The 20,042-nt window shown below is 44.3% G+C and overlaps 1 protein-coding gene across 2 annotated transcripts in view; it reads right to left on the bottom strand.

The window, feature by feature from the left end:
• SLC4A8 (solute carrier family 4 member 8) overlaps positions 1-19,817 on the bottom strand; it is a 54,024-nt gene extending 34,207 nt beyond the window's left edge. Inside the window, exons 1-2 of one of the 2 annotated variants that reach the window (XM_067529842.1) lie at positions 19,754-19,817; positions 1,998-2,079 (exon numbers count right to left, since the gene is read on the bottom strand). In XM_067529842.1, the coding sequence (XP_067385943.1) occupies positions 1,998-2,079; positions 19,754-19,801 (130 nt within the window). In that variant the 5' untranslated portion in view covers positions 19,802-19,817. Of the gene's footprint in view, positions 1-1,997; positions 2,080-14,777; positions 14,948-19,753 lie in introns of those variants that run through there. The other variant, XM_067529841.1, reaches the window with a different exon arrangement.
• Positions 19,818-20,042: the final 225 nt, after the last annotated feature.

Genomic DNA, 20,042 nt, shown 5'->3' with positions numbered 1-20,042 from the left:
ACAAGCTTTACAGTGATAGACTTAAAAAGCTCAATCTATTTAACTTAACAAAGAGAAGGTTAAGTGGTGACTTGATCACGGTCTAAAAGTACCTACTTCGGGAACCAATTTTTAATAATGGGCTCTTCAATCTAGCCGAGAACGGTACAACATGATCCAACAGCCGGGGGCTGAAGCGAGAAATTCAGATTGGAAATAAGACATACATTTTTAATGGTGAGAGTAACTCACATTGGAACAATTGACCCAGGGTCATGGTGGATTCTCCATCCGTGAATCTTTAAATCAAGAATGGATGTTTTTCTAAAAGATTTTGCTCTAGGAATTGTTTGGGGGGCAGTTCTCTGGCCTGTGTTATACAGGAGATCAGACTGGGTGACTTTCCGGCCTTGGAATCTATCAAGTTCATCTGCCTGTGGGGCCTCATCATGGGAGACATAGTTCAGTTGCCTTTCATTCTCATTCTCTATTATGGGTCAAGCTCCCTGATCTGACTACATCTCCCATGATGCACTAGCATCATGCAGCTCGGTCAGTGGGCAGACCACTATGCATCATGGGAGATGGAGTCTGGCAAAGAACCTTACTGCTAGGCTAGAATGGGAGGGTGGTACCAAAACTGTAACTCCCAGGAGGCAGTGTGGTGCCACAATTTAAAGTTGAACTGACTAAAAACTAAACATTTTGATTCAATTTGACAAATTGAAATGTTTTCATTCAGGTAGAACTGATTTGAAAAAAATACTTCATTTAGATGAACCCAACAGAAAAATCAAAAAAATTTCAGCAACATTAAAATTTCAATTTTGCAAAAACTGCATTTTCTGTCAAAAAATAATTTCAATAGACAAACTCCAACCAAGTCTGTAAGATAGGAAAGTTTGTGTATAAAGCAAGAGTAATCTAGTCTCCAAATTCTTTAGTCTGGACTGACAAGGTCTCATTTGCCTTGAAAGCAGGTTTATTTTGGTTAGTCTTAGGCCAACTGGAAGCAGGTTAAAGCTAAAGAGAAATAAGCCACTCTTAAATCAAAATAAGAATGTCCACATAGCGGTTTGCATTGGGTTAACTACACTGGTTTAAAAACTGATTTAAATAAAACCAGTGCAACTTCTCATGTAGACAAGAACTCAGAGTCTATATTCTCTCAACCGAGTCAGGCAGATATCTGCAAAGGAGCAATTTTCACAGGGCCTCTTAAAGGTCACGGACTTGTTCTATTTTAGATCTGTTATATCTGGTTTATTTTATAATTATAACATTTCAAAAACAAGACAGCAGCTTGATTTAAAAAGCCCGCAAGACAGAAACAACCCTCTTTGCAATTTACAACTTTAATAGGACAACATTCCCAACAGTTCATTAAACAGAGGCAGGAGGGTAATTACTTTAAAAGTTTGCATGAGTAGAGATCGAGTCAACCTCCTGATAATGAACTGTAATAGATAAGCCAGACACCTTCAGCATTCATATTATTCCAATGCCCTATCAAAGCTGGGTTTTTCTACCTGCTGAACTAAGAAAATATGGTTATGAGTTATCACACCCTTTTGCTGTATCTAATGTTGTTTCCACTGGAGTTTTTTTGTTCCTTTATTTATAATTTTTTTTTTAAGATGAAAAATGTCTGCTGCCTCTTTAAGCCCATTTTGCCAGAATGAACCTGAAATTTAATGAGATTCTCTGGTCTCTGTTAAGCAGGTTGTCACACTTGATGATCATAGTGGTCCCTCTTCTGGCTTTGAAATCTGTGAAAGTGGGGACAGGGAATGAAGCAAAAATGAAAAGGCCAGGTTCTGTGTTGCCCTGGAACTTGCGTCATCACTGGTGCAAATCAATTGCAAAGATCTTTAGACCAGGCATGTTGAAGACACAGCCCATTTGGTGTATTTCCATGGCCTGAACAACACATGCAGAGCTTATTAGCCAAGAAATACATTTACTCCGGGTTCCATCTAGCTAGAAGTTAACAAATATAGTTATCAGATGCAGCTTACCTTCCAGCTCTTCTTTCTCATAATGAATATTGACGACATTACTGGTCCCACCTTGATCCACAAGCGCCTCTTCGTCAGCTCTCTGTTTAAAAACAAAACAAACACATGCAACTATGTAGAACCAATTTCCTATTTTATTTGCTGTGGACAAGATTTTCAAAGTGACTTAGGAGTACAGCGGGTTGCTATTTATCAACCAAAATTCTTTTTTTTGATGGAAAAAATTGCAGTCAGTGACTCCAAAACATTTCATGAATACGCATCAATTCTGCCAAATTGTTTCAGTTGAAAACTAAACAAAATTGCCAAAAAATTGAAGTCTTTCAAAGACTTTTCATTTCAAAATTTGGTCTCATTTTATTTTTTGCAACTGAAACATTTAAAAATGCTCAAATTGGAAATGAAACATTTTGTTCAATCCAAAAGGATTTTTTCAACTCGCCAAAAATTTTATTTTCAGTTCAACCCAAAACATTTTTTTTTAGTTTTTCAGAATTGCCAGTGAACCAAAAGATCCAATATTCACACAGCTCTACTTAGGAGCCCAGCATGGGATTCTCAAAAGCAAATAGTGCTGGCCTAACTTTGCTCCCACTGGTAAAACTTCAACCACGTGTCTTCCTATGTGTTTGTACAGCCCCTAGCACAATGCAACTCCAGTGCTGACTGGTACCGGTAGAACTCTTGAAGAAGCAAAGAGCCTCAGCTCTCAGTGAAAGGTTGTTCTTTAAATGTTGCCAACTCTCATGATTTTATTGTGAGTCTTGAGATATTCTATGGTTTTCTTAAAGTGCCAGGTCCTGGAATCATGTGATTCCATTAGAATCTTAGCTTTCTTTTTGGGGGGGGAGGGAAGCCCTCATCATAACAGAGAAAAGCTCAAAAATGTGAGGCAAGTGTACTCTAAAAGTTAAGAAAAACCAAGATAAAGAAACTGATCCCAACCATGTGGAGAGGAAGGGGTAAATCTCATGATTTTTAACCTGTCCTCAGGCCTTACCTACATACAAAAGTTGTACCACTTTAACTATACCAGTATAGTCACAGCCATAAAGCCCCTTTTGTGTGGAAGCAGGCCTGCTGGTCTCACTATGCTTACAGCAGAATAGTTTAGTCCTATATGCTGGTATAAGGCTCCCACCTTTAAATTGGTATAACTGTGTCCACACTAGGATATGAATATCGGTTGAAAAAGAATCACATAGAAGGGGACATGACGCACACTGACCAGCAGATCACACATGCAACAATTTCCAAAATGAAAATGTTCATATCTCAAAATCCTACAGAATCTTAGCAGCAACCAATAAGGGCACACAAGAGTCTTTGCATCTTCCTGTCATGAGAGCTGTGGGAAAGGATTACCCTTCTCTGACCAACGAAGCAAAGACCATTTGCATTTCAGATTTACACTGCACTTGTGGCTTAATACAGCTCCTTCTGGAAAAACTTGATAACATTTTGTCCTTCTCTGCATGCTACATTTCTGCTATTTGTTAAGACTCTTTTGACAGGGGAAAAATACACCACAGTATCCTTATTTTTCCTCTCTCAGCCCTAGGAAGGTCAATTGTGTGAACAAATCCAGTATGAATCTGTTGTAAACAGAATTTCTCAGAAGAAAAGCAAAACCTTTTCACCTGACTCTGTGAATGCAATAATGAACTCTTTATTTTGCATTTGTTTCAGAATTTTTCTTATTCCCTTAGTTAACATAAGACATTGCGGATCTTTTATATTTGCCTTCTGGTGTTTTTGAGTGTTTAGGGTTTATGTTTGCAAGTTCTTCTCTTTAATCACAATGACTAGAAACTCAATTAAAAAAAAAAAAAAAAAGACCTGAAATTTTCACATAATCACATGGCCACAGGAGCTGAAGTTTCAAAAAAAAAACCCACATTGAATATGGAGCCAGGAAAACTAAAATGAACATTGCTTGTAGGTATTAATTGGCTTAAATCAAACCAGAACATCAAGCTTGACTTAAAAGCATAAGTTATGTCAACATCCATAATGTGCTACCTTGTAAATTGAGATGAGATGTAAGTAACACTTCCATATGCTTCAGAAGGGATACACAGCAACAGCTCCTTTCTTTGTCACCCACTCCTCCCCTCCTCCCAGCCCATCTCTCTCTGTATAGGATTTTTTTCCTGCATGCCTTTCTGCCTGGCTAGGCCTTTAAATCCGGGGGAAGCAAACAAACCATTGCATCTCTGAAGTGGCCATTCTGGCTGATGTCTGTTGCATCTCACTCTCCACTCGAGGATGAGTGTTAACTCCTGTTATGTTTGCCCTTCATCTGGTAGCACATTCTCACTCTCCAGTATGGACATCTGGGTGCAGCACACTGGGCTTGGGTGGATTTTGTTACAAAATACACACTATAATTGGGACCCTTGGAAAGAACAATCAGTCACTGTTCCATGTTCCTGCAACTTCTGCGGATGCCCCAAACAGATTTGCAACATCTAGTGGGGAACAGGAAGCTGGAACAGGTGAACTTCTTAAAACAAAACCCTGCACCATGAGCGTGTTCCCGTTCCTTAGACCATAAGTTCTTTGGGGCAGTGATTGTCTCTTACTACGCATTTGGACTAGCACAATGGGGCCTAAATCTTGGTTGGGGGCCTCTAGATGTGGTTGTATTAATAAGAAGGAGAACAGCTGAGGATTGGAGGATCCAAAAGCAAACAGCTGATCAGAAGTTGTGAGGCAAGTAGAGAAGGTAAGCAGGAGTTGAACTGGAATTGTTTTGTCTGGGGCATTACCTGAGAACTAAAGGGCTATTGTAACCCACTCGTGATTGTGTGTTACAGGTTCCCTTCTGTGTCTGATTCACAGCACAGACAAACCAGCTACCGCCCCAGCTTTAACTCAGGTTATAATATCTGATGCTTTTTTAAGCTCTGGAGGTCCTCTGTGAAATCCTGGTCAAAATGGCAGCGATCACGTTTTGCTTCAGCGTGGCATATTAGCTTGGCCCTAGTGATGTTGATGTTTTGAACACGCAGGCGTTTCATTAAAAATAAAATCAGAACGCCCCAGAAAACACCCTTACATTGGAATTGTCAGCTTGGGTGGGGCTTGGGGTTTGTTTGTTTTTTCATCTCCTGCATTATGATTTCAAAGGAGGAACCTCACGGGCAAAGAAACAACAATAATTCCTAGGAGACTCCCAGCTATGGCAGCTAAAAATGACAAGAAGCAGCTGAAATAACAGAAGCGGTTCAAGTCGGAGAATGAGAACGAATGCTTCCTTGCCCCACAAGTTCCAATTTCAGAGTAAACTTGTTACTGCCTTGTTGCAAGAAAGCAAATTGGTCCTATTCTGCAGAATTAATTCACGTTACCTAGCAGCAGGCTTATTATAAGACCTGTTGACTTTCCATTTCCTAATTACTCCTGCAACTATCTCTGCCACTGTTTGTCCCTTCTTAGCAACAGCCACCCAGATTGCCTCTGGCAAGGTTGCAGTCAGGCATGGAACCACCTCAGACAGTAAGCCGTCTCAGTGCTGAGAAATCACACAGACCCTGATTAGCATTTGTCTTATCCAGGCCTCCTTAAAGACATCATATAAAAGCAACAGCCCTGAATTGGATGAGAGTCAACAGTGTGTCCTTACTGTCAAGAAGGGCTGCATTAGTAGGAGCATTGCCAGCAGATGGAGGGAAGTGATTATTCCCCTCTATTCGGCACCGGTGAGGCCACATTTGGAGTACTGGGTCCAGTTTTGGGCCTCCCACTACAGAAAGGATGTGGACATTTGGGAGAGAGTCCAGGGGAGGGCAACAAAAATGATTAGGGGGCTGCATCATATGACTTATGAGGAGAGGTTGAGGGAACTAGGCTTGTTTAGCCTGCAGAAGAGAAGAGTGAGGGGGGATTTGATAGCGGCCTTTAACTTCCTGAAAGGGGGTTCCAGGGAGGATGGAGCTAGGCTGTTCTCAATTGTAGTAGATGACAGAACAAGGAGCAATGGGCTCAAGTTGCAGTGGGGGAGGTCTAGGTTGGATATTAGGAAAAACTTTTTCCCTAGGAGGGTGGTGAAGCACTGGAATGGGTTACCTAGGGAGGTGGTGGAATCTCCATCCTTAAAGGTTTTTAAGGGGTGGCTTGACAAAGCCCTGGCTGGGATGATTTCATTGGGGTTTGTCCTGCTTTGAGCAGGTGGTTGGACTGGGTGACCTCATGAGGTTCCTTCCAACCCTCATCTTCTATGATTCTAACCACTGCAGCAAAACAATAGGTAATGGAAATGTAAACACTTCGGCACTTGTCAATTAAGACCTTTCAATGGTCCTGTCCGCCCTTTGTAGTCCTGCCTGAGCTAGCATTTGCAAAGAGGTCTGATCAAGGCTCACCGTGCTCAAGACCCTGGATTCCACCTTTATGTAGCCAGACTTGTCGTTCAGTTACACCACCCACAGAATCAAGGATGTCTGTTGCACACGGACTAGAACATGCCACCTTCCGAAAGCCCAGAGTTAATGAAATAACCCATGTGCCACACATTACACGTCAGTAGTTCACGGAAATACCAAGGTGATCTTGCACACCACACCTCAACGCGTTGTACCCTTTTGTGAAACCAGTGCAACTTAACTAATGGAGCAGATACTGTGCAAGAGCCACTGACCCTGCTAAAATAGCCTGCATTGATGCTGCATGCTGTGGGGTCAGAGAAACCTTTGCCCTACATTTGCTTTTTTTTTTTTTTTTTAGAAATCACTATTTCTGGGCGTTAAAACAGCAGTGGTTGCCATTTAAAAAGTCAACCATATTGACCCTGATATCACAGGGGTTGTGGGGGTTGTTTGTTTTTTTGCAGAATTTCTATACCAGAAAAAGCCCTACTGTAGTGGTTTTGTGACCCCCACCCTGCTTTAAGAAATGGTGGCAGCACGTTACCCAGGAGAGAACAGGAGTTCTGAATTCCCTCTAGGCAGCAGAGAAATCCCAGGAATTAGCAGGAAACCTACAGTTCCTCCCATAGTCTCAAACTAAGCATCCTCTTAAGGGTTTCTACGCCCTTTCTAGATGGCAAAGCCTCTCAAACGTAACAGAAGCCCCTGGGTGTTCATGGACACTGAATCCTATCATATAAGAGGGTTATTACGGTCCATAACCTTGAGCTGGATCAGGGATGGGACCTGGAAACGTTGGTACCCCTGTATAAATGTGCCCCTTTGTTATTCTCAGCAGCACCTAGTGCTGTGGCGTGAGCCATATTCAGGATATTCACATTCAGGATTTCAGCAGCCTGAACTAAGCACACGCTTTCCTTATTACTTCAGAATTCCCTTTGCTATACTAAACCGCAGCGCACTTTCACTTTTCCTTGTCTGTGCTCTGAATTGCCATGCCTCTGTTCTCCTAACACGCACTGCTGTATATATATATATATCCCTTTGAAATGTTCTCAGACATTTTGCTTCCACTGCAACACCTCTCCCTTTGAACTCTTTTCTTCCCTGCTCCTGCTGAGAAGCCAGCACATTTCACTGCTGAAAGTGATAATGAGATCTGCAACTGGTCTTTATAGTTTATTATTATTATTATTAATTTTTAAAATGGTCATTCTTTTTAGCAGCAGCCCAAGCATTCATTACCTGAAGCTTCTCCAGTGCCATGGCTGTTTTCAATTCAGGCGGAAGGCTGTGAAGTTCGTCAATGCCTTTTTTATGTAACCAAGCATCCAGATCAGACCTAGGACCAAATTCACCGCAGGTATCGCTGAATTCAGCCCCTAGTTTGCTGCATGCTCCGTTCTAGCCCCAAGGAGAGGTGGAAACCTTACAGCAATTGCTTCCGATTGGAAAAGAAAAAGAAGCCAACTTAAAACTTGATTAGCCCTAAATACATCAATCCTAGTCTTTGAGCCAAAGGGGGGAAAAAACAATGGTTATTTAAATACTACGCTAGTATTTAATCCACCTGGTAACCCTGCAGGTAACCTCTAACACTCTCAGCTCTGATGACAAATAGCACAGCGTGACACGGAGCAAACAGCAAATGGGGGTTGATTCTATTGGCTTCTGAAAATACGCATCACAGGCAGAAAGATTCCATGTGGTTTTTAAAAGATATTGCAACTGAGTTAGCGAGATCTGTGGAATGGGCCCATCCCAGCTGGCATTCACATGGATGCTCTATCCTTCCCAGCAAGTAGGGCTATCACCAAAATTCTTTTCTTTTCATTTAGTTGAAAAGCTCTTTGATAAATAGGCTTCTGGAACATGCTTCCTAGGACATGATCTTTGTGTAGGGTCAGCCTGTAAGAAAGGCATCCGTGCAGAGGGCTAGTCTTGATAGAAAGCTTTTAATCAAATGTAAGACTGAAAATTAAAGCCACAAACTTGCTGACCTGCCAAAGAACCTGTGTAGCATGCAGGGAGGAAGATGCTGGGGACATGGCCAGAGCATATTGCACTCCACCCATCCTGAACTGATATAGGTTAGAGCGACCCCCAGGCTGCTCTAACTATGCTGGGGGCACAGATCTGTTCTGAAAATCAGGGAGTAGTAAATGGCACTACCCATGACTGCATCAAGCAGAAAGTCTAGGAATAAGCATTAAATGCCCCCAGTATGCCAGGGTAAGAGGCGCATTCAGCATTGATACATTTACAGCTGGAGCAGGTCCAAAAAAAATGGGACAGAACAGTGTTCTGTTGGAAAATGCTGATTTGACAAAATGAAAATGTGTTGCATGAACGTATCTATTTCATTGACATTTTCAACAAAAAATTACCCCAACGTTCCACTTTGATAAGGTTGAAGTGGTTTGTTTTGATACAGTGTCTCAGAGACCCAGTGTGCTGCGCTGCCTGGCCGTTTGCGTTGTCTCCTACTCACAATATACACACAGTCCATTTCCCCCCCCCATGCGTGTCTTTAATCTTTAGATTCTCAGCATCACAAAACACAGTACAGGCATGTGTCAAGAGAACTTCCACCCAGTTTTCTTTACCACACCCAGTTCATTCTGTGTGCTCCCCGCTTACTTCATGTTCCTGCCAATTATATATCTTCCCTTATTAAGCTAATTACTTCATTAGCCCAATCATTGCCCCAAGTATCAACAATTGCCACGTAACCGGTTAATTGCCTGCAATGAAGTCTATACAGTCAAAGTATTTCATTTTGTACATAATGTTACATATAATATTTCATTTATTGTATATAATATAATATTGAAATGAGAAAGTTAAAATGAAACACTCCATCCTTTACCTAACATTTCAAGAAGGTTCTTTCAGTGCTTCCAAAATGAAATTTTTCTGAACTTTTGTTGCACAGGGAAAATTTGAAATGTCAGTTTTTTGACTGAGGACAAAAGGAAATTTCTAAATGCTAGAATTTCCCATGGAACAGAAATTTCAAGTTTCAGCCACCTCCATTTAAAATCCATCCTTTCTTTTCAGATTTCCTGACGTCAGAATGGTGGCTCCTACTCCATAGAATTTCCCAGCGTGCATTGTGATGGTGATGCAATAACTTCCACAGAACCCCAGTGGAATATGAATTTGGCACAGATAGGGATAATTTACATTTTTATTCCAATCACTTATTGATGCTGTGCTCATCACATCTCTCTCACAAGCGATAAACTACCTTTTGGTTTTTTTAGCACAGCTAATCAGTTATATGCTACAAATTCACTTGTTGTAATGGACTAGCTTACTCAGGACAAAGGTTAACTGCCCAGCTTTAAAGGAAATGTGACACTTGGTGTAAAATGACATGGAACATGAAAACGACACCAAGGTCTAATCAATTAAAATCAGGTTGTTATTCAGTCTCAGAGCCCTGTTGCCTTTTTATTATTTAACAGTAAAACCTCAAAAGCAAACTACTGAAGAAATGGAAGAAGCAACCTGCAAGAAGTACAAAGAGAGAAACAGTCAGATGGTCAACTGTTATGTGTGACGGCATACACACAAAGTTAGACAAAAAATATGAAATACTCTTGTTGGAAGGTTGCAACAGAACACAACTTCCTTTCTTAGAATTCAGAATGATACCACACAAGAACTCACAAACATAGACCAAACAGTGTGTGCCCCACCACAGACAGACACAATTCATCACACCTTACTCTAGCTGGAGACCTCTGCAGAACTGACTCTGATGCATCTTTGCTTCCCTGCAGAGTCCCCTACCATGCCAGCAGGATCAGGAAACGCCTCACAAATTAAAGTGACAGTCTACAATTCCAGCCCAGGTTTCAAATATGCCATGCTAACTTTTCAAATTTAGGAACCAAAAAGTAGACACTTAGGGTCCCACAATCAGAGCTAGGTCTCCAGAAGAACACAGATCCCATCTAGGCACCTAAATAAAGTTTTCCCATTCTATGAAAAATTTGGATATTTTGACTTTTCACGCCGGTTTGGGATGAAAACAAATTATGAAATATCAGAATTTCCCATGAGGCAGAAATTCTGATTTTGGACCAGCTCCTCCTATAAACTAAAAGGGAAACAGACCAGCTTATGCTCATTCTCACTGGGCAAAAAGTCAAAGCATCATAGATGCTGAACAATTGCAATAAGATGGTTGGAATAATTTAACAATAGATTAGAGTAATTAGTAGGGCTGGTCAAAAACTCTCCAACCTTTTCTGGTGGAAAATTGGGTTTTAAACTAAGCAAGAATTTTTTGCTTAAAGTGTCCCCTTTCCTCAAAAAACTTCCATTTTTCATTGGGACATGAAAAATGTAAGGCTTGGGATTTGTTTCAACAAAAAGTCATAATTTTCAGCCAAAAGTTCTGATGACAATATTTTTTGTTTGTTATTAAAATTTTCAATGGGGGAGAGGGAAATCACTTCTAGTCATTGGTAAGACAGGAAAATAATTATTTTAATGTAAGATTTTAATCCTGATTTTAGCCCTCTTTAAAATGAAAACCAGGTCGTGGTGATACTTCGTTGCATAAAATTTGCAGTGAAAGACTGCTGCAGTTTGGAACAATTTCTCTCTCCTACTATGAATACTTTCCTATGAGCTAGATCTTTTAAAAATCAATGCAATAGCTCTCACAGAGTGACTTGAGACACAATAGGCAATTCTAAAAAAGAATCCAGGCTGATGAAGGGAAATGTTTATGCATTATTCCAGATACAGTAAAGCTGGTCTAAACAGGGACTTTCTCAGATCTGAGAGGAACTCAATAAATCATCCTCTTTATCAATAGGAAGCTAATAAAGGCAGACTGAATAAAAACTGGATGTGTCTGAGGCTAAATACATTAAAGATTGTGAGGTGCTGAGATACCACAGTAATAGGGGCCAGATAAGTACATTAGATTCGTTGGTCACTGTCAGTCTGGTTTCACATCTGGAAATCTAAGTTCTAGGTTACCAGTCACCTCGGTATATAGGGCTGGGTGTATGATATAGAGACTACGCTGGCTCGTGATTTATTCTTAGCAAAGTACCAGAATTAAAGATCCCTGCTGTTGGTTTGTTTTTCTTAAAGACTTAGCAGCAGCCTTGGCTACTACTGGACATAAGGTGGTGTAGACTCAACTGCAAACCTTGGAAGGTGTAGATGAGACGGCTTGCTTCCTAAAGAAATCCCAGGGGGCAACAGTGGGCATTTTCTCATCCGCCTCAAAGAGTCTATGTTCCAGCATTTCTGTGTTCTGTTGTCACTTGTCAATATGTATGTGGGCCCACTGGGGGTAGAGCATGCAGTTCTCTGTCTCTCATCTACCTTTGACAATGTCACACCCATGCTACCCTAGTGTCTTGTTGAGACAGATGTCTGGGCTCAATTCAAATTAAGGTGGTGGCAATGTAAGTTAAAGTAAGCAACCACAGAACATGACAGGATTACTCCCCCTTCCCATGACTGAAAGGGATGGCCATGCTTTGCCGAAAAAGCTCTCAATTTTGGAGGAGGGGGTGGACTAGAGAGTCAAGGTGGTCCACTGGATAGTGCACTGGACTGGGAGTCAGGAGATGTGGAATCTGTTCCCAGTTCTGCTGCTGATTTGCTGTGTGTTGGAGAAGTCATCACCTCCATTTCCCATCCCACCCTTGTCTGTCTGGCCTAAACTCTGCAGGAAAGGGAAAGTCTCTTACTGTGTGGCTGTATAGTGCTTAGTATAATGGGATTCTGATCTCAGAGCTTCTGGAGGCTACTCTAATACAAACAAATAACATGAAGCGACCACATGCATCAAAGTTAGAGGCTGTTTTAAAAAAATATAGCCCTAAAAGTGGATGCACTTTATCCTGAGCAGACTTTTGAATAGGTTATGACTGGTTATGATATTGAAGGATTTAGCAATCTAATAAAGCTGCAATATTATAACCCTTGTAACAACACTACCTATTCAGAAATCTATTATCCTGCCTGCACTTCCTGACAGATGCAAACAGTTTTTGTCATCTTCCCTTGATCTCCCTTGGATATCTTCAGTTTGTGTAATTCTCTCTCAGGCTGTATGGCTGAGAATTCAAACTCCCTCAGCGGGTGTCCAGGACTTGAAGCCTTGCTTAGAGCTAAGTCAGTCTTTGAATAGCAACCATCCAGGGAGTTTGTTATTATCCAAACAGAATGGATTTTTCTTGCTTTTTGGCTCTGTGCCTGCTGCTTTCACAAGTTTGTCATCTTTCTGATTCCTTAAAATAATCATTTGATGCAGAAGTTTCCATAAAATGGAATATGAAACTTGCCTAAACCTTTGGAAAAATGCCAGAGTGCATCTGATCCTATGAACTCTTTAAGCAATTTCATGTTGGTTTCGTAACATGCTGGCCAAATTTTTTCACCCAGGAGTGGCTAAGTTGAGCTCCTGAATTCATATGTAGGCATCTAAGTAAAAGCAGCCTGATTTTTCAAAAGTTCTCAGCACCCACAAATACAACTGAAGTCCACGGAGTTTGCAGATGCTCCACATCGCTGAAAAATCAGGCCCTTTTTAGGTGCCCCAGTATGAATTTAGGAGCCCAATTTTAGGCACTTGGCTTTGTAAACAATGCCCATTACAGCTACTCATTTGCAAAATCCTGCATTAGATGCAGAAAGCCCACGGCTGAGTCTCAACCATTATCTCTAATCAAATTAAAAATGAAGCTTCTCTCTCACGCACCACGTTGCAACACCTTTGGATGCTCACTGATGCAGTGTAGCTTGTTCGTCTCGTATAAAGCTGCCAGACAGTCGCCAGACCTTTGGATACCCCTGTTGCACGGTTCAGTTACCATGCTGTGACAGGCGCAGTGGACCACAATGGCTGACTTCTGCCTGTTGGGATGACATTTTCTAACCTGTGTGGCAGGACCACAGTTGCTTTAACAGCCAGCTGATATGCACAAGTTTTCTTCATCAAACTACTTCTTTTGCCCAGGAGGGCAGTTACGCTAGCAGATCTACTGGGCCTTTTCTAACAGCATGGAGAACATGACGTATAACCTTAAAACAACGTACCTATGTGGACAAATGAAAATGAACTGAACAGCCTGACTTGCTTGTTCACACAGATGTGTTCGGCAAGCAACAGGCACAGAAGCAAGCAAAGAAACCATCAGAGAAGAATCATGAGATTCCAGCTCTGCCCCATCTGGAGGATGGATCCTCTTCTCTCGCATACACAACATCAAAATCTTTTAGGCAGGGGGCAAAAAAAAAAGAGCAGAATCAATCAAATAAGGAAAGAGTTTACCAGGAAATCTCTCCCAACATCAACCAGAGACGTGGCAGGTGAATATTGTTATTAAAATGGGATATTATGATAGTTCTCAGAGGCAGGTGCCAATCCTGATCTGCTAGGCACTTCACAGACACAGCAAAAATTCCTGCTCTTAGATTATAATCTGTTTGACGATTAGGATATTAAACCTCACTCAGGTACCACAGTAAAAAGTGTGGGAGAGAGAAACTAAACAGACACGGTTCCAACTATCCATTTGCACAGGCCATCTTCCGTGTTCCTGAAAGCTTTCAAAACCCTTGAGGAGGCAGCATGATTTTAAGAATTATAGTGCCAGATTGGGGAGGACTCAAGATACCTAAATTCTTTCCTGGTACCACTTGTACCGAGGGCAAGTCACTTTACTTCTCTATGCCTCGGTTTCCCATTATCTGTAGTTCTGAAAGTGCTTCTCAAAGGAGGTCGGCATCATTACACCCATTTTACCCATGGGGAAACTGAGGCATGGAAAGGGGCAGTGACTCACCCAGCAGTACAGCCAGGAACAGACCCCAGCTCTCCTGAGACCTCATCTAAGGCTCCATCCACTGGGCCGCACCACATAATGCACTAATAGTGGGTGCTTAGACATTGCTGTGATGAGGGTGGCATAATAAGCTGTGTAGAATAGAATCCAAGCCAAAGACTGTCTCTTAATATGTGCATGTACAGAGCCCGGCCCAATGGAGGCCAGATCCTGACTGGGGGAAATAACGCAGTATAAATAATTTAGAATAAAAGACATTCATTCACATTTTGGCATAGCTGATACTGAGAAAAGAGAAAACTTAAAAAAACCAAAAACCAACCACCATTTATACAGAACAAGATTCCAACTCATTTCCAAGTGCAGCTGCTAGGCAGGACCCCCACATGGGGGGAGAAAAAGGGTACACTTTACTGGGGCCCAGAGGCCTGGCCCAGGCTGTAACTCCCATGGGTATGTGTGTGGAAGGGGGCTGTGCTACAAGTTCATACCAGGAGTGAAAAAATTATGCTTGGGTCCTGCTGCTAGGGCCAACACTCCCTTCTGGGCAGGATACATATTCTTTCCATTTTCTAAAATTGTACCTGCAGTAGAGGCACCGCTGGTAGGCCCCTGAGCCAACCCACCAGCCAGTGCATCATATAATACTCCCAACAGCAACCAGGATTTCGCTCCCTTTCTTTCAGGGGTGATTTTCATTGCTCCAAATCTAAATAGCTCAATATTAAACCAGAGTCTGCCACCTGTGGGAACCAGCCCACTCCCTACTGAGCTCAGCTGCTCTCAGGCTGCCCTTTATAACTCCCAGCATGCCTGGTTCTGAGTCACATGTTCCCATCATGTGATCCCCTAGACTCATTCCCTTCATGGGAAATGTAGTCTGATCAAGGGACGCTGGCCAATAAAGGAGAATGAGGGCATGAGGCATCTGGACTACAATTCCCATGTGGCACCACAATGCCTATATGAACCCCCCCTGCCCCCCCCACCATGGACCAGGACTGAATTGCACCACCAGGCGCTGTACACAGAGCAAAAGATGGTGCCTGCTCCAAGGGACTTACAGTCTCAGTCATGGTACTGACGCTGATGCTGCCAGAAGCAGCTGCTAATTCGATTTTGTTTTCTTACTGATAACTTTGCCAAATGCAACGTTATACAACCACGGCACCACTTTCTTTGTAATGCTACTGCTTAGGATTTCCATACTCTACATCTCGGAACTTGGAGGAAGAATTCAGTGCAGAAACCAAATATGCATGCAATCTGTTTCTGCGTTCAGTGCTGACTGTAGGTTGGATCCATTGTGCCTGCCCACAGAACGCAAAGACGCAGATGACCCTGATGGGACAGGATGCAGGAAAGATCTGGGTGAGCATGCAGAGTTTTTGCATATGGTGATCCAGTTTATTTGTAGGGGTATCACTCAGCCCCGCTAAATGCCCAGCGAGCATCTCACCACCAGCTGGATCATGTCATTAATGGTACTGAGAATCAGAAAGAGATGATTCGTGTTTGGGAGCTATGCATCCTCCCTCTTTCTCCCGTGTATAATCTGCAACCTTTAGTTAGCATTTCTCAAGAATGCCCCAAAGTTAGAGAAGAGGACTGGACGTCAGGACTCCTGGGACCCAATTTCTCAGTTCTAGCTGGATGCTTTGTGTGAGCCTTCAGGCTGCGTTAACAGAGGCCCTGCCTATGTCGTGGTTTTGTGTTTGGTTCCTTGCTTGCTTGTTCTGGTGGAGCCACACTAGCAGAACCCACCCTGGTAGATAAGGCTACTAGTGTGCTGGGACCCCTGCCGATCATATGCTGACTAATATTGTCTCATTGTTTTCTTATATTCCCCTGTCAGTCTGTTTCCATCTGTTGGTCTTTTCTCCCATGTCTACACTGTCAGCTCTTTGGGCAGGGAATATCTTTTGTTCTGTCTTGTACAGTGCCAAGCACAATAGGCTCCTAGTCCATGATTCAAACTCCTAGGTGCCCCAGTAATACAAATAATAATAATAATAATAACCGATACATTGCAACAGTGTAAATCAGTGTTTTCCCCAGTGCAACTTACTGGGTTAAGTTTCGCTGATGCTAGTCCCATTCGCACTGGTGTAACGGAATCAGTGTCAGAGGGCTTATTTTGAATCTACCAGGGGCCAGAGCCATTAGGCTAGAGGTCTTTAACACTTGCCTCTTGAGTCAGGGTACACCTGGTATTAAGTGTGCATAACAGGGATGGATGGTTGACAGCACCGGGGAAAATGATCCTGTGGTTAGGGTATTTGTATTAGGGTAATAGAACTTAAGAAGCCTGGGTACTCTGCTAGAGATATTCGGCACGTCTCTTAGCCTCTCTGTTCCTCAGTTGCCCATTTGTAAAATTTGGTATATAACAGGTACTTCGCTACCTCATCGGAGTGTTGTGAGGATAAATACATTCTGTGTTCCAGGTGCTATGCTATTAGGGCAATGGGGACATATAAGCACCTCAGAGACACACAGCACTTGTGTGAACCAATTGAGAAGGATGATTACTGGGAGGTCCCGGAAGAAAGGTGCTCTCTACAGCAAGTGCAGAGCATAGTGGAATCCTTCTCTGTCCAAATCCACACTTGCCCAAGCCTCCCATTCTAATCAACTCTCTCTTCCCCTCTAGACCCTCAGCCCTTTGATTCCTGATCACGCACGCTCCCAATGATCTAATGGCTGCACAGCACTCATGCGCAGGGGACGTAGGCAGACCTTCAGCTCCTGCCCTTCCAGCGCACTAGAAAGAGGGTCACAATTTAGTCCTTTCCCGGGGCAATGCAACGCCACACTGCCCCTTACTCGGGGCAGATTGCAAAGTACCACATTTAGCCCATGTCTGGTGCTGTCCAGGCAGGATTCTTTAAGATTCCCATTAGGATTCTGCCCCATTATTGCCGCGATTAAGCCGAACTAATATGTTCTTTATGCTGTGCCTTGGCCCCTTAATGATAACTTTGGGATCCCATCCGGAGATACCTCTTGAAAAGATGTGGTATCGAATTGTTAAGAATATCATCATAGGAGCTGTAAAAATATCTTGCAAGCTAGCCTGCCTGGAAGATGAACTGACGCTAGTTGTAATGTCCGTCTTAGGCCTTTCAAGCAAACTCAAATCTCCAGGCAGTGATGGTGTATAATAGACATCCAAATGAGAAATGACGAAGGGGGCTGTTCGTAGCTTTCAGGCTCTCTGTCTTTCTTTTCACAAAGTTCACGCACTATTCATGAATTCAGCCACTGATGAGGGGTGTGGAGAGATGTAGGAAAATGGGTTTACAATCAACACCAACGAAAAAGACAAACATGTTGGAACGGAGTTCCTTATTCTTGCTTTTTTCCCCCCCTTTGGTTATTTTCACTCACCATAGATGGCCTCCTTGCTCATCTATCTGCTAGCTGCTTATTCTGCTAACCCCTGGACCAACTCCCAGCTTTAATGACTGTTGATGAAATTAAGGGCTGGATTCAGTACCTTGTTGGGCGCTTCAACACAAAGCAGAGGCAAAGATTTGGCTCTCCTTGTGTAGGCAAGAATCTCCAGGTGGTGCAGAACCAGCAGAGCAAGCTCAACAGCCCCCTCATGCCAGTGTATGGGAGGAAAGGGGACATGGGCAGAGGGGTTCTTTGGGGCAGGGATTGTCTACTACCCTGTGTTAGTACAGGGCCTAGCACAATGGAGTCTCGGTTTTCAGATGGTCCCTAGGCACTACTGTAATAAACACAACTAATAATGATCTCTACACCCCGTGGTCCACAGCTACTGGAAGGGACTTTTGGGCCAGGCAGAGCCCAAGACTGGGGAGTGTAAATGTAGCTTAAAACCAGTCCAAGTGAACCTAGACCATCCCTGATGGGTGTTTGTCCAACCTGTTCTTAAAAACCTACAGTGACAGGGATTCCACAGCCTCTCTAGGTAGCCTGTGCCCCCGCTTCACTATCCTTACAGTTAGAAAGTTTTTCCTACTTTCCAACCTGAATCCCCTCTGCTACAAACTTAGCTGATTACTTCTTGGTCTACGCTGGGGGGACATGGAAAACGATGGCGTCAGCATGGTCCAGGGACTAAGTAACAGCACTGGGGCTCAGAGGCCTTTATTGCTGTGTGACCTTGACCAGATCAGTTCACCTCTCTGTGCTTCTGTTCCCCCTCTCACTGTTTGTCAACTCAGGCTGTAAGATCTTTGGGGCACGGTCTGTTTCTTATTATGCCAAGTGATCTGGGGCCTTCAGGTGCCACCATAAGACGAATAAATCATAATGATATTGAGCCGTTTTTATAAAGCCATTAGCCACTATGTTCCCACCACTTCAAGACACATCACTAAAAACCTGATAAATAATTGAAAAATCCAGTCAGTCAGGTGCTTAAACTCCCTTAAACCGCTTTGAAAATCCTACTCATAATATACTTAAGATGGGGGGGAACAAGCTTATTTTAAATATACGTCTCCCATTCTCTCTTCCTCCAGCCTCCCTCACCCCTCACGTGTGTGCGCACACACACATTGTGCAAGAGAGAAATAAGACAGCAGTCCTCTTCCAATCGCTATAGTAAACTGCAATTTCAGGGAGACTGAATCCTCTACCATCATCCACCCACACACCATTCCCAGCGGACACTGAGCGTGCTGCTCGGAGTCCTTCAGCCTATTTGTCCACACTGGCCTGTCTCTTTGTGTGGTGGAAGCTCATTCAGGATTGGCCCCTGTGGTTCACAAAAACTCAGCTGTTGTATGCAGAGCCACCTGTCTCGCAGCAAAAGGGAAAGATCAGTCAGGTGCCAACCGGTGAGAGCATTTGGATTACGCTCTGCCACTTAAAACGGGGTGCGGGGGGGGGGGTTTCTTCTGCCTTAGTGGTTGTGGCTGTTTCCCCCCCCCCCATCCCCACCCCAAAGGTCAGTGTGTCTAGACAATTCTACACTGCTGGGGGTGGGACGCGGCTGCTCTGATTCCCCCAGGGGCATTGTCTGTGCATTCCCCCCACCCCCAAAGGTCAACTCTCAGCCCCTGATGGGGAGAGAAAGAACCAGTCTCCCCTTATCCCCCCGCTCCCCAGGGGCAGTAGCTGTGTATGCCCCCCTCCCAAGGGGAGTGCACCTGGACAGCTCCCTGCATGGCGGCAGGAGGAAGGGGAGGGGGATTTGGCCTCCCCTCACCCCCAAAGACAGTAGCTATGCATACCCCCCCCCCACACACACACACACACGATGACTGCATCTGGACAGCTCCCTGCAAGGGGGAGAGGGGGTGGGCAAAGAGGGGAGGGGGGATTTGGTCTCCCCTAACCGCCCCCCCACTCGGGGCTGTGCACCCCGCCGCTTCGCTCCCCCCCCCCCCCCCCACACACACACCTTGCGTGCCCCTCACTCCGGAGTCAGACCCCCCCCCCCCAGCGCTAGGAAATGGCTTTGCCGCAGTGAGCAGCAGCCGCCGCTACCCCGACCCGGCTGCAGCAGCCTGGAGCCCCCCCCCAGCCGGGCTGGGGACCGAGCCCCCGCGGCGCCTCCCCCCCGCCCATCCCCGCCCGGTACCTGGTAGCTGAGGATGATGCCGTCCGGCTCGTTGCTCCCCGCGGGCATGGCTGGGGCAGGTGGTTCCGCCGCAACGAGCTCCGCTGCACCAGGCCCCCCCCCCTCCCCCGGCCCGGCCCCCGGCTCCCCGCTCGCCTAGCCACAGGCGGCCGCAGACCGGCTGCCTCCCCCCCCAACCCACCCCCCCCGGCGGCTCCCCGAGCCCCGGCAGCCAATCCCGGCCCGGCGAACGGCCACTGGGGGGGGAGGGAGGATGGAGGGAGGGGGGAGCGGCACGGATAGAGGAGGG

The sequence above is a fragment of the Emydura macquarii genome, unplaced genomic scaffold (genome assembly GCF_026122565.2).
Source record: "Emydura macquarii macquarii isolate MOO-44397 ecotype Brisbane River unplaced genomic scaffold, CSIRO-AGI_Emac_v2 contig_2994, whole genome shotgun sequence".
Lineage (NCBI taxonomy): Eukaryota > Metazoa > Chordata > Testudines > Chelidae > Emydura > Emydura macquarii.
Note: the sequence above shows the minus strand (reverse complement) of the source record. Positions and strands in the feature narration are given on the sequence as shown.